The following is a 13,589-nucleotide window of genomic DNA, read 5'->3' as shown; positions in this document are numbered from 1 at the left end:
AAGTAATACAAAATTTTATAAGCAAATAAGAGTTTTATTGTTTGAAGAAAAAAAGTTAACATAACTGTGCGAAACGGGGAAATATTCTCAAGTTTATTATAAAAAGAACGTACGTAACTACACTTTATTTTATATCATGAAAAAAAACAAGAAATGTTACATATATCATCTAATAATGTAGTTTCATTTTATTCAATTAATCAAGGAATGAAATGCTACTTTGGAATTAAGTAGATGACAAAATGTGAGGGTCTCTCTCGAATTGAGTCATGCATGTCAAACCAATCCATGCTTGTATTCCATTAATTACCATCTTTTGTGTCCATCATAACAATTGCTTCAAAATCATCATGAATGCTAACGGAGGTCACCCAGAATGGCTTTCCCCATCCAAAGTCAGCTTCATCCACACTAACTAGTAATCGGATAAATGTCCATCTTGTCTCGTTGGAGATATTTGTCTACACCTTTTGTGTGATTGTTAACAACTAAAGAGGAAACATCATCAACGCTTGCCGCCTTACCAATGCCTACACAAGTGTCCCATATTATATTTCCTACAGACTTTACAAAATCATTCAACTCATCCTTTCTTGAGTGATCACTTGCCTCTAGATCAGGTACAATTCCCTAGACCATGTTCTAAGGATGGTACCTTTGATTTTCCTCTCAAATTAATAGAAAATAATAAATTAGAGTCCCTTGAATGTCCATCTTTGGCGGAAGAAATGCCTGCAAGAACCTTCCATAATAGGGACATATATAACTACCACCAATCTAGTAGGCCGCCTGCTACTGCTACTGCTACTACTGGCAGTTGAATCTTCGATTGTATTTTTGAGGTTTGCTATTGCCAAAGCATCAAAGACAAACCTCCTTGTGACAATCTTAGGGCGAGTAGTACTGTTAGAATGTGGTGGTACTGAATATTGAGGTACTAATAGCACTCTTGCATGTGGGGAAGAGTGATCGAAACTAATTGGGAGACAATCTTTTGTGGTCCCTGTAAGGCTAGTGCACGCCCATTCATTAACAAATGTTGCTAAAGTGAAAGCATCAGCTACAATGTGTGTAATTTGTATGACTAGTCCACCACAATTGAATACGTTCACTTGAACACCAAGTAATGGACTTGATGGCCGATGATCCATTTTACGAAAAAGATCAACCAAAGGCTCATTTTTGAGTCCTTGATGGAGAATTCAGTAAGATGCGTTGACTTTGATTTCAACATACTCAACGCCCTGGTCATTGCAGTGAATTGAGAGTTGATGATCATTTTCTCTAAATTTTCCAGCCAGAGGATAAAACTTAGTTAGCATGTAAGCCAAAGATTTTTGAAGCTTATTACATGATGTTTCAGCAATACATATACTACTGGGCAAGTAGTGGAAGAGTATTGACACATATATGACGAAGGATAACTTACTTGTCTAATATGAATTGGATTGATTTATTTACTTGTGGCTTAGTTTGCATAGGATTGTTATTTTCATTACATGACTTAGACTAGGACTCTTACCTGATCTATATGTATAAATATAGCGTGTATTTACAATATAATATAATGAGAAAGTCTTTCATGGTATCAGGGCCCTAAGAGGTTAAAACAACCCAAATTTAAACCCTCGCCATAGAAACAGAAGCTTTGTAGCAGCTTCAATGGTGGACGACAACATCTCATCAAGTTCCTCTTTGCAGGGAACAACCGTGAGAACACAGACCTCCACGGTCACCACTCTACCATCTCCTAGCCTTGCTCATCAGTTACCGCTTAAACTTACATCATCAAATTTTTGTTGTGGAAGACACAGTTCCTTCCGATGGTTCGCGGTTGTGGACTTGGTCATCATATTGATGGTAGTCAGGTAATTCCAGGGCAGTTTTTGTCTGATGATCAACCTAACCCAAACTACCATGTTTGGGTATAAGCAGATCAACTTGTGTTAAGTTAGACCGTTGCTTCCGTATCTGAAGGAATATTACCCCAACTAGTTGGTGCTCAGACAGCCCAAACAGCTTGGAACAAACTGGTTGCTGCCTATGCTTCAGGTTCGAAGCCTCAAATTCGTGAGCTGAAAACACAATTACACACGTTGCAGCGAGACAATACTAGTATTGAGTCTTATGTGCAAAGGGCAAAAGGAATTGCGGACAAGTTGGCTGCATTGCAGCATCCAGTTACTAATGATGATTTGGTCGAATTTATTCTTGCTGGACTGGGACCAGCCTATCGACCATTTACAAGATCACTTGAATCGCGTCAAGAGGATATCTCGTTTGATGCTTTATATGGACTATTGTTGAATGAAGAACGACAATTAAAGAGAGATGAGACTCTTAATGTCATAGCGCCGACGACACTCTATACTCAGAGTTCCTATCCTCTTGGTCGTGGTCGTGGTAGAGGTAGAGGTACCAGGGGTCGTGGACGTTTCCAAAATCATGGTTTTTCTCAGATACCCCAACAACGTGATTTCCAGAATACCACTCAATCCTCTAACATCCCATCTCCAACCTTCAATATGTCAACAATTATTTGTCATAATTGTGAAGGTAAAGGCCATGTCGCACGAGTTTGCCCATCACCCAAGACATCTAATGGCACTCGGGTTTCTGGACGACCTGTCTCCAACCTAGCAAATACCCAACATTCACCTACCCAAAATTGGTTTATGGATAGTGGCACCATGCATCATCTGACATCTGATCTGGATAACCTTGGCATTCACTCTGAATATCAAGGTTCTGAGGAAGTAACTCTAGGTAATGACTCTAAATTACCAATATCTCATATAAGTGCAAGTTCTATTGTCGCTTCCGACAAAAACTTCAAACTTGACGATATTCTTCATGTTCCTACTGCTACTCAAAATTTAGTTTCCATTAGTTCCTTTACTAAATCTAACAATGTGTCTGTTGAATTCTTTTCTGACCATTTTTTGATTAAGGATTTGGCAACGAGGGTACCACTTCACAAGGATGGACTAATAGAGGACTATACTCGCTTCCTGTGACAAAACTATCCTCTCCAGCTTCCTTTGCAGCTTCTCGTGGTGTTTGGCATGCTCGTCTGGCTCATGCATCTTATCCTACCGTTCGTCAAGCATTACCATCTACTGTTTTTCAGTCTAGCAAATCTCCTAGTTTATGCACTACTTGTGCTGTTAGCAAAAGTCATAAGATTTCTTTTGTGAATCTAGTTTTTCAGGCTTCTGGACCACTTTATTTAATTTGTTTAGATGTTTGGGGACCTGCCCCGGTTGTTTCTAATGATGGTTATCGCTATTATGTGATCTTTTTTTATCATTTTAGAAAATACACTTGGATCTATTTTCTTCGCTTTAAATCTGAAGTTACTTCTGTTTTTATTCAGTTTCGCACTCTTGTTGAAAAAAAATTTGGTCGCCCAATTAAATGTTTTCAAGCGGACTGGGGAGGGGAGTTTCAAGCCTTAACCAACTATTTACGTGATAATGGTATTACACAACGAGTTTCTTGTCCTTACACTCCTGAACAAAATGGTTGCGTAGAACGTAAACATAGGCATATTGTCGAAACTGGTAAAGCATTATTACATCATGCCAATGTTCCTTCCCATTTTTGGACAAATGCTTTTGAAACGGCTGTATATACTATTAATAGCAACATGATCATTACTTTCAATAGTAGTCCTCTGCATCACACATATTTTATGAAGCAAGAGCGATAGTGTCGTCTATGCTTCTCTTTTTCTTGCAGCCTTCCAAAAAAATGCGCCATATTAGAGCATTTGGAGGGAAAGGCATCCCAGTGATTAACTGCTCGGCTTCTGTCAAATAGCCATACCTAGCCAACAAGTCCACTGCAATAAGATAGTGATCCATCTCTGGTTCTACCCCATATTTCCCTTTCATCTGCCCAAACAATTTCATTCCCTCTTTCACTAATCCAACGTGCCTACATGCTGAAAGCACAGCTACGAAAACAACCTTATCAGGTTTAATTCCGTTCATATCCATCTCCTTGAATTTCTCTAATGCCTCGTGTGCATAACCGTGCAGTCCAAGGGCTGAAACAATGGTTGTCCATGTGATCACATTTTTAGTCGTCATTTCATTGAAAATCTTGATTGAACTTGCAAGACTCCCGCATTTGCCATACATGTCAATCATGATATTGCAGACAAATGTGTCACAACGCTTAAAATCAGTCTTTATAATGAGGCCATGAAGTGAGCTACCTAGACCAAGGTTACAAAGCTTGGTGCACACACTAAACAGGCTAACATATGTGTATCTATCAGGAGATACTCTAGCCATCCGCATGTGTCCAAGAAGTTCAAAAACTTCTTCGTAATCACCATTTCTAGAACAGGCTGCAATCAAGATATTCCAAGATACAGTATCTGGATTTTCAAGGTCCGAAAACAACTCTTGAGTCTTATCGAATTGTCCATTTCTGTTATAAATATTTGCGATCATATTGGATGCAACAACAGGAAGTGGCATGTCATTGGTAGTGACAAACCTTAGGGCATCATCAACTGAACTAGATTTTGCATACGAAGAAATGAAACTGCTAGAGACATAATCATTATCAATGTAACCCATTTTTATGGACAAAGAATGGAGCTGAAGTACCTCTAATAGTCCTGACGATTTCACAGCAATAGAAAAAGAAAACTCAGTGGGAAGACAACCCGAGTGAATCATTTGTTGAAGCAGCGTAATAACATAAGAAGAACCTTTACTCGAATAACCCAACATCAACGTATTCCAAGAAACCACATTCTTCTCCGATATTTCATCAAAGCAAACATGAGCATCATCCAATCTATCACATTTAACATAAAAGTCAAGTAAAGCACTACCGACATATACATCAGATTCAAACTTTTTCTGGATTACTTTCGCATGGATGGACTCCCCAAGCAATCGAAACTGCTGGCTAGTGCAGCAACTTAGGGCACTCACATAACTCGTATCATTAAGCAATACGCCACTTACACACATTTTCCTTAAAACAACCAATGCCCTATCCGCTCTTTCAATCTTCGCCATTGCACCAACCATTGTATTCCACGACACAACATCCTTAACAGGAACATCTTCAAACATTTTCTCCGCCATATGTATGTCAGAGCATTTCGCATACATGTTAATCAATGAATTATTCACTGAAACAGAAAAATCCAGTCCATTTTTCACTACCTACCCATGTACTAGTTCCCCTAATATCAAATCAAGTTCCCCAACAAAACCGACCAATATGCCCACGAAAGTGCTCTCGGAAGGAGCCATTCCACTCCTTAATAACCTCCTTAACACCATCATTGACTCCTCAACACATTCATACTGTCCAAACAAGGATATCATACAATTCAAAGTCACCAAATTCCTTTTAGGCATTTCGTCGAAAACCTGCATAGCTTCATCTAACCATCCTTTCCTTCCAAGTAAACCCAATAATGCAGTCCCTGTTACAGCATCAACGAAAAACAGCCCCAATTTTTCAGCCAACGCTTGCAACTGAAATCCTTGAATAACATCCAAACACTCACAACCCAAAACCCCACCAAAACTAAACTGAGTCGGCACATATCCACAACCCCTCATCTCAGAAAACAACTTCCAAGCCTCTAATATACTTCCATTGCGACTATCAACTATGTGTTGGTATATCATGTATTACATATATATTTACATTGTAGAAAAGAAAATATTTTGTATGTTAAAATTATCGAACCAGGCTTTTATCTTCCATGGTAGTGGAAGGTTTAGCATTGGCTCCTAATTAACATGTTAATATCTTTAATTAACGAAAAGTACAAAGCAAGAGACATAAACCTAACCTCCGATCCTAATGGTGGTAACACTAGTCAACTATCTTGCTAAAGATAGTTTAATTAGTCAACAAAAGAACTAGTGGGGTGAATTAATAGGAAAATTAATACCATAATAGGAGGACTTTTCCTATTTACAATTGGTTATATTAAAGTAAACTATGGAGACTTCCTTTTACATCACAAAAAAAAAGATAAACTTCTAGTTAAGGTACATAAAAAATGTACATATGAAGCATTCTTCTATTTCCATGGGTAAGACTTTGGAGTACTATGAAGGTTCTTCATTAGAACTATAACTTATTTTTTTGATAATGTAAGTTGTCAAAAGAAAAAAAACCTTCTTGTATCGATAGAACGTTCAGCTACTGAGACTTGAAAAAGCAGCTTTCAAGGTCTGATCACTTTGGTAAATCACTTGAGCTCTAAAACCTGTAGGAATTCATCTTCATCAAGGGGGCAGTGTGGAAAGTCAATTGAGTTGAATTGATCACTCAAATTTTTGATTTTGTTGGAGTTTCAATTGTAGATCATGCAATGATGGATTATGATTATTATTATTATTATGGTCAACCACAATATAATTAGCTTCCCTGTGGTTTTTATTATTATGGTCACAATATATACTATTCAACTTTTTTCTTCTATAACAAATCCTTATTGATGACAAATAAAGAGATCATCAGAAATATAAACCAAATAGACCATTTCTTTAAGCCTAACTCATATTTCTCCAACCGGATAGAACACTTCCAGAAGTTTATTTTCCCCAGAACTCAATAGAATCGACAAGAAAAAATCGAACAATATCATGTTATGTTGATGATATGGATTCACAATTGAAGCAGAGTAATGGCCTATGGATTACAAAAGACATGACTCCTTTGTCCTCGCATTGGAGTCTGACTAATTTGATTAGTGCTGCGTAGGGCCCCATTTAAGGGGGAAGTGCTCCCTACCAAGGATTTCTCTATATCTAGGGCTCGAACCCGAGATCTCTAGTTAAGGGGGGAGCAGACTCATCCACTGCACCACATTCTTTAGTGGTAGACTTCTTTAGATCTCACCTGTTTCCTCTGTTTTGTTTGTGATTAGTTTAGACCAATTTGTACTTGATGATTTCTTAGTCATTCATGCTCGGACAAGTCGATCTCTGTAAGCTATTCAACCTTCAGTAGGAAAAAACTAAAAGCAGATTTGTTAAGGTAAGTACATGAAAAGATCTTCCAATAATCTACTTAAGAGCATCCATTTGATGTTGAATTTAGTTTTCCGTCAGAAGAAACAACAGCTGCATCAGTAATAATCAAGGAACTAACTCATACCTTGATAATCCATCGACCTTGTAACCGGTTGAGGCAACATCATGTTATCAATACACCAGTTTCCTGTTTGTTCATATGTTGTTGGGAGAAAACAATAAATAAGCTCCATCAAGCAACATGATCATTACTTTCAATAGTAGTCCTCTGCATCACACATATTTTATGAAGCAAGAGCGATAGTGTCGTCTATGCTTCTCTTTTTCTTGCAGCCTTCCAAAAAAATGCGCCATATTAGAGCATTTGGAGGGAAAGGCATCCCAGTGATTAACTGCTCGGCTTCTGTCAAATAGCCATACCTAGCCAACAAGTCCACTGCAATAAGATAGTGATCCATCTCTGGTTCTACCCCATATTTCCCTTTCATCTGCCCAAACAATTTCATTCCCTCTTTCACTAATCCAACGTGCCTACATGCTGAAAGCACAGCTACGAAAACAACCTTATCAGGTTTAATTCCGTTCATATCCATCTCCTTGAATTTCTCTAATGCCTCGTGTGCATAACCGTGCAGTCCAAGGGCTGAAACAATGGTTGTCCATGTGATCACATTTTTAGTCGTCATTTCATTGAAAATCTTGATTGAACTTGCAAGACTCCCGCATTTGCCATACATGTCAATCATGATATTGCAGACAAATGTGTCACAACGCTTAAAATCAGTCTTTATAATGAGGCCATGAAGTGAGCTACCTAGACCAAGGTTACAAAGCTTGGTGCACACACTAAACAGGCTAACATATGTGTATCTATCAGGAGATACTCTAGCCATCCGCATGTGTCCAAGAAGTTCAAAAACTTCTTCGTAATCACCATTTCTAGAACAGGCTGCAATCAAGATATTCCAAGATACAGTATCTGGATTTTCAAGGTCCGAAAACAACTCTTGAGTCTTATCGAATTGTCCATTTCTGTTATAAATATTTGCGATCATATTGGATGCAACAACAGGAAGTGGCATGTCATTGGTAGTGACAAACCTTAGGGCATCATCAACTGAACTAGATTTTGCATACGAAGAAATGAAACTGCTAGAGACATAATCATTATCAATGTAACCCATTTTTATGGACAAAGAATGGAGCTGAAGTACCTCTAATAGTCCTGACGATTTCACAGCAATAGAAAAAGAAAACTCAGTGGGAAGACAACCCGAGTGAATCATTTGTTGAAGCAGCGTAATAACATAAGAAGAACCTTTACTCGAATAACCCAACATCAACGTATTCCAAGAAACCACATTCTTCTCCGATATTTCATCAAAGCAAACATGAGCATCATCCAATCTATCACATTTAACATAAAAGTCAAGTAAAGCACTACCGACATATACATCAGATTCAAACTTTTTCTGGATTACTTTCGCATGGATGGACTCCCCAAGCAATCGAAACTGCTGGCTAGTGCAGCAACTTAGGGCACTCACATAACTCGTATCATTAAGCAATACGCCACTTACACACATTTTCCTTAAAACAACCAATGCCCTATCCGCTCTTTCAATCTTCGCCATTGCACCAACCATTGTATTCCACGACACAACATCCTTAACAGGAACATCTTCAAACATTTTCTCCGCCATATGTATGTCAGAGCATTTCGCATACATGTTAATCAATGAATTATTCACTGAAACAGAAAAATCCAGTCCATTTTTCACTACCAACCCATGTACTAGTTCCCCTAATATCAAATCAAGTTCCCCAACAAAACCGGCCAATATGCCCACGAAAGTGCTCTCGGAAGGAGCCATTCCACTCCTTAATAACCTCCTTAACACCATCATTGACTCCTCAACACATTCATACTGTCCAAACAAGGATATCATACAATTCAAAGTCACCAAATTCCTTTTAGGCATTTCGTCGAAAACCTGCATAGCTTCATCTAACCATCCTTTCCTTCCAAGTAAACCCAATAATGCAGTCCCTGTTACAGCATCAACGAAAAACAGCCCCAATTTTTCAGCCAACGCTTGCAACTGAAATCCTTGAATAACATCCAAACACTCACAACCCAAAACCCCACCAAAACTAAACTGAGTCGGCACATATCCACAACCCCTCATCTCAGAAAACAACTTCCAAGCCTCTAATAAACTTCCATTCCGACTATAACCACTAATCATTGTATTGTATGACGCAACATTTCTTTTGGACATATTATCAAACACCTTGCGTGCAATGCAGATATCACCGAATACAGAATACTTGAACATGATAGTGTTATTCGCCAAAAAGGGTTGAGTTGGGTGTTGCCCCATTGTTATTGTGAGTGCGTGAAGAGCCTTAGTTGCGTCGAGAGATTGAATCCAATTTGGTTCTTGAGATAACTGAATGAGCTTTTGGTGTTTGATATTATCTCCATGATTAGAGAAATATTTAGGGAATGTTGAAATTCTTGACAGTGAAGTAGTGTTCCTCATGCAGCCCAGCCAAAGAGTAAAACTCTTTACTGGGAAGTACTGAGCTTGTATGCATTTAGAAGCAGAGGAGGAGCTGCAATTTTATGCACTTATTCGAGGAAGGGCCGAATCACAAGAGTCTATCATACTTGTTTTGGGGTTTTATATTCGAAAATAAAGAACGTTATCAATTTAAATAAAAGACAAGATTGTAATAACACTGAAGCTATTAAAAACATGGAACATTCTTTTGAGGAACATATATTTAACATACAGAGGCGAATATAGGATTTTTAGAATATGAATACATATGCATTAAGTGAGAATTGATCTCTGATTCTGTGGCAAATTGTCTTGTGAAAATATCATACTATGGTCTTTTTAACTCTTAATATATTACTCTTACTACTACTTATGAAGAAAACAAGGTGAAAATGCAAGTATGAACACCATTGCATATCCATCTAAGATCTAACACAAATAAAAATGATACAAAGTTCTTATTTTCCCTTCATGACAACAACTCATTCATGGATTAATGATGTTTGGGGTCAGGTCCTCCAGGACTTCGTCGCGTTGGCTTGTATCTACTTTGTAATTTGCTTTTATATCCGTCATAATAATGTACCTCAAGGGCTTTTTTCCTCTCGAAATATACGAGAAAAGGTTCAGTTAAACTTCTTTTCTGCTCCATAGGACGAGCAATATTTGAACATTGCACCATAATAAGTACAACAATTAGAAATACATAAAATTTCCCCAGATACATTGTCCTAATTGATGATAAATACTTAAAACATAGATGTAGCCTAGTTTTCAACATACATATATATAGAGAAAAAATATTTTTCTTATATTTATTTGGCCACTTGTTCAGAGTTTGTTATTTGGAAAAGATTTATTGAAATATAACTTTTAATTTGTTGTCTTAACATTCCTTTGTGAGGCATCGAAGAGTCAACTTCTATTTGTCCTAACATAAGTTATTTTTTTAGTTCATAAAAGTTGTCTATCTTTAGTTTTGCAAGTGGTCTGTGACAATCAATTTGATTTGTCAAATTCGACTTTTTTTTTTTGGTTAGTGACTATCCTGCTTTTTTTTTATGGGTCAAACACGTGAAAATTCATTTTTATATGAATGACGGGTGAGATTCGATCTCAAGAGCTTTGTCTGCTATAATACCAAGATGAAAGAGATAAAAGTAAAGGTGTAAACCTATGAGCCTCGTTCATTCTATTCTTGTTTATTAGCATATAATAAGATAATACTAACAAATTCAGTATTTAGATATTCTTGATATAGTGTGATATTGTCTAGTCTGGGTCCCTCTATGGTTTCCCTTAAAAAGGCTCACTTTCATACCATTAGGGGTATTCAAACAACTTAAATGTTCTTTTCTAATTTTTTTCAACTATTAATATGAAACTTTGTTCGCACACCCAAAAATCTCCTTCTCACACTAAGTTTCACATGGCCCATCACTACAATCCACAAATTTATTCTGAGATTATTGTGTTCCACCTACATGACTGAGCATTTTTGGCCCCACCGAAACTCGGAGCTAGCTAGTTTCTTCTTGTGTGTGCACATCTTCAAGCTACTCTAAAGGTATATAGTAAACTGAATATTATACTATCACTTCACCATTTTCATAATTGTCTGGTCGAATCATTGGCTTTAAAACCAGTTGTTGGCTAAGTCAGTCCAAAGATATTTTTAATATAGTGTGATTTAAAACTTTGTTCAAATATCAAACCAAAACAATGTTCTTTCTCTGTTTTAAGTCTCATTCATCTAATTATATTATTTTAGTCACACTCCACTAAAGGCAATTAGAAGCTTAAGTCATATACATGTTTCAAAACAAGATTTACGTATCTAGTTAATTACTTGTTTTTAATCAAATACAAAACTCATTAAACACTTTGATAAAGTCAAATTGAAAAGTAGCAAACATAATTTACAAAATCTAGGTGCATAATCCCGTTTACTGGCCTGGTTTTTGGTCTTATTAGTAAGGTTATGTCACTAATGCACTACTCACTAGCACTAACTTCTAATTATATATAGATAAATGTAACAATCAACATTAAGTCAATCAAGAAGCAAAAGCTAAGCGGGGCCCTTTTCATACTAATTAAAGTGGATGGGATGATTGAGATCCCTTCGCTCGTTCCAAATCAAACATATCTTTTCCATAAGAAATATAGCAAGACTCATTGACAAATAACAATCGTTTTAGAAATTTAACCAGATATAATGAGATGGTTGAAATCTCTTCGCACTTAACTGAAAGCACCGCCCCAATACACAAATCCGAATTTAATTATTTCCCAATGCATATATCAAACCACATATGAAAGAAAAAAAAACATTTTGGGAATTTATTTTGTTGCTGCAATTCGTTTAATTCAGAACATTAATTAACAGAGAGCACATAGTTTCTTCAACAAAAAAAAAACAATTGAATTTAATATATTTATTTGGAAAAAAATTGAACTATCTGAAATCTGTTCTAAGCATCTTCGAACAATGCTGCTTCTGTAATGAATCAACATTCTCATCAATTTCTTTTCGCTTTCGACGAACAATCTCTTGAGAAGAAACAGAATCAGATCTATGAAATCTCGCAAAAGCAGCTGAATTGGTGATATCTTTCAAAGGCCTCCTGAATTTTCTCTTGCAAAATTTCAATTTTGAAGAATTTGGGGTCAATTTTTGTACAGAGAAAGGTGAGATATTCTCCTTATTATCAAATTCAGTAATAATAGCTAACACCTCCATTTTTTCAGATGTAAAAAACAAAGTATTTGAAGAAGTAATTTATAGATATGGGATTTTGAAGAAGGACTAAAATTTTGGAGGGAAGGATTTGAAATTTGTTTATTTTTATAATCTGTAAAATTTCAGGTGGGTGCTTAATTTTTTAAACAAGGGAGGGAAGAGTTTTTTTTAAATTTTATTTTTTTGAAATTTTGGGTTGTTTTTTTGGTAGAGAATCTAAAGATGTGACATAGAGACAAGAATGTGGGAGATTTGAAAATTTTAAAAAAGTAAGTGGGACCAAATTAATTGGTTTTTGGCACCTTAATAAAAACTTTTTCAAATTAAAATTCTAGTTTTGTCGTTGCTTTTGTTAGGATAATAGTAATTGGTATCGTGATAAATTATCTTGAGGTTGGAATAATAATATGATGATTAGTTATTACAATATAAAACAATGAAAATGATAAAATTGATCCATTAGGTCCTTCAAATCATTTTTCTATTAAACAAGATGGAAGATTTATTTGCAAATAAACAAAAGAAAATTAGATATTATGTAATATATGTAACAAATCAAACATACAATAAGAAATAATATTAGCATAGCTTGTGTTCAAACGAAACAAGTACCACTAATAGTGTTAATTTGTTTAACAACACAAACAATTTTTTTATAGGCCTAACCCATCGGTAGCCCCTTAAATTTGGCACGAAGTTTCACTTAGGCACCTTAAGTGGGCGATGTTCATTTTAGACACCTCATGTAGGGTCTCGCTGTGTCATTTTGACACTTTTTGCTTACATGGCTTAGTGAGTGTAATACACTTGCTGAGCGCGCGTGAAAAACCTATTTAGTCGATTTTTTAATTATTTTTTTCTTCTTCTTTCCCATTTTCAGCCACCATTTTTGCAAACTTAAATATCCAACATGGTGAATAAAAATAGTTACAGTAAAATGATGAAAAATGATGGAAACTATTTTAGAAATTTAGGAATAGACCCATTTCAAGATTAAATATTGAATTATTCATGAGAAAGAATTTAATATTTAAAGAGGAGTAAGTTTATTTTTTGGTGAATTATAAACCTGCTAATTAGGGTAAAAAAGATTATTTTTTTTTGAAAAAGACACTAATAAAAAAGAAAGAGTATGTAGGTGCCTAGATGTTTTAGCAAAAAAGAGATGGGGGTATTTGGAGAAGACAATGGGGTGGGGGAACGGGTATGTGCAGATTTTTCTACAAATGAGTAGGGGTATTTGGAGAAGGCGTG

At 36.2% G+C, this 13,589-nt stretch overlaps 1 protein-coding gene and 2 pseudogenes across 1 annotated transcript; all 3 read right to left on the bottom strand.

Moving 5' to 3' along the window:
- Positions 1-226: 226 nt before the first annotated feature.
- LOC102579758 (acetyl-CoA-benzylalcohol acetyltransferase-like) lies at positions 227-1,151 on the bottom strand (annotated as a pseudogene).
- A 2,365-nt stretch (positions 1,152-3,516) lies between these two features.
- Positions 3,517-5,702, bottom strand: LOC102579432 (pentatricopeptide repeat-containing protein At3g58590-like; annotated as a pseudogene).
- Positions 5,703-7,309: 1,607 nt separating this feature from the next.
- On the bottom strand, positions 7,310-9,409 carry LOC107060869 (pentatricopeptide repeat-containing protein At3g58590-like). The gene has a single exon (XM_015309342.1). It carries the CDS (start codon positions 9,407-9,409, stop codon positions 7,310-7,312), a length of 2,100 nt encoding a protein of 699 aa, XP_015164828.1.
- Positions 9,410-13,589: the final 4,180 nt, after the last annotated feature.

This window comes from Solanum tuberosum, unplaced genomic scaffold, assembly GCF_000226075.1.
Source record: "Solanum tuberosum cultivar DM 1-3 516 R44 unplaced genomic scaffold, SolTub_3.0 scf00102, whole genome shotgun sequence".
Taxonomy (NCBI): Eukaryota; Viridiplantae; Streptophyta; class Magnoliopsida; order Solanales; family Solanaceae; genus Solanum; species Solanum tuberosum.
This window is presented reverse-complemented; position numbering and strand designations above follow the sequence as displayed.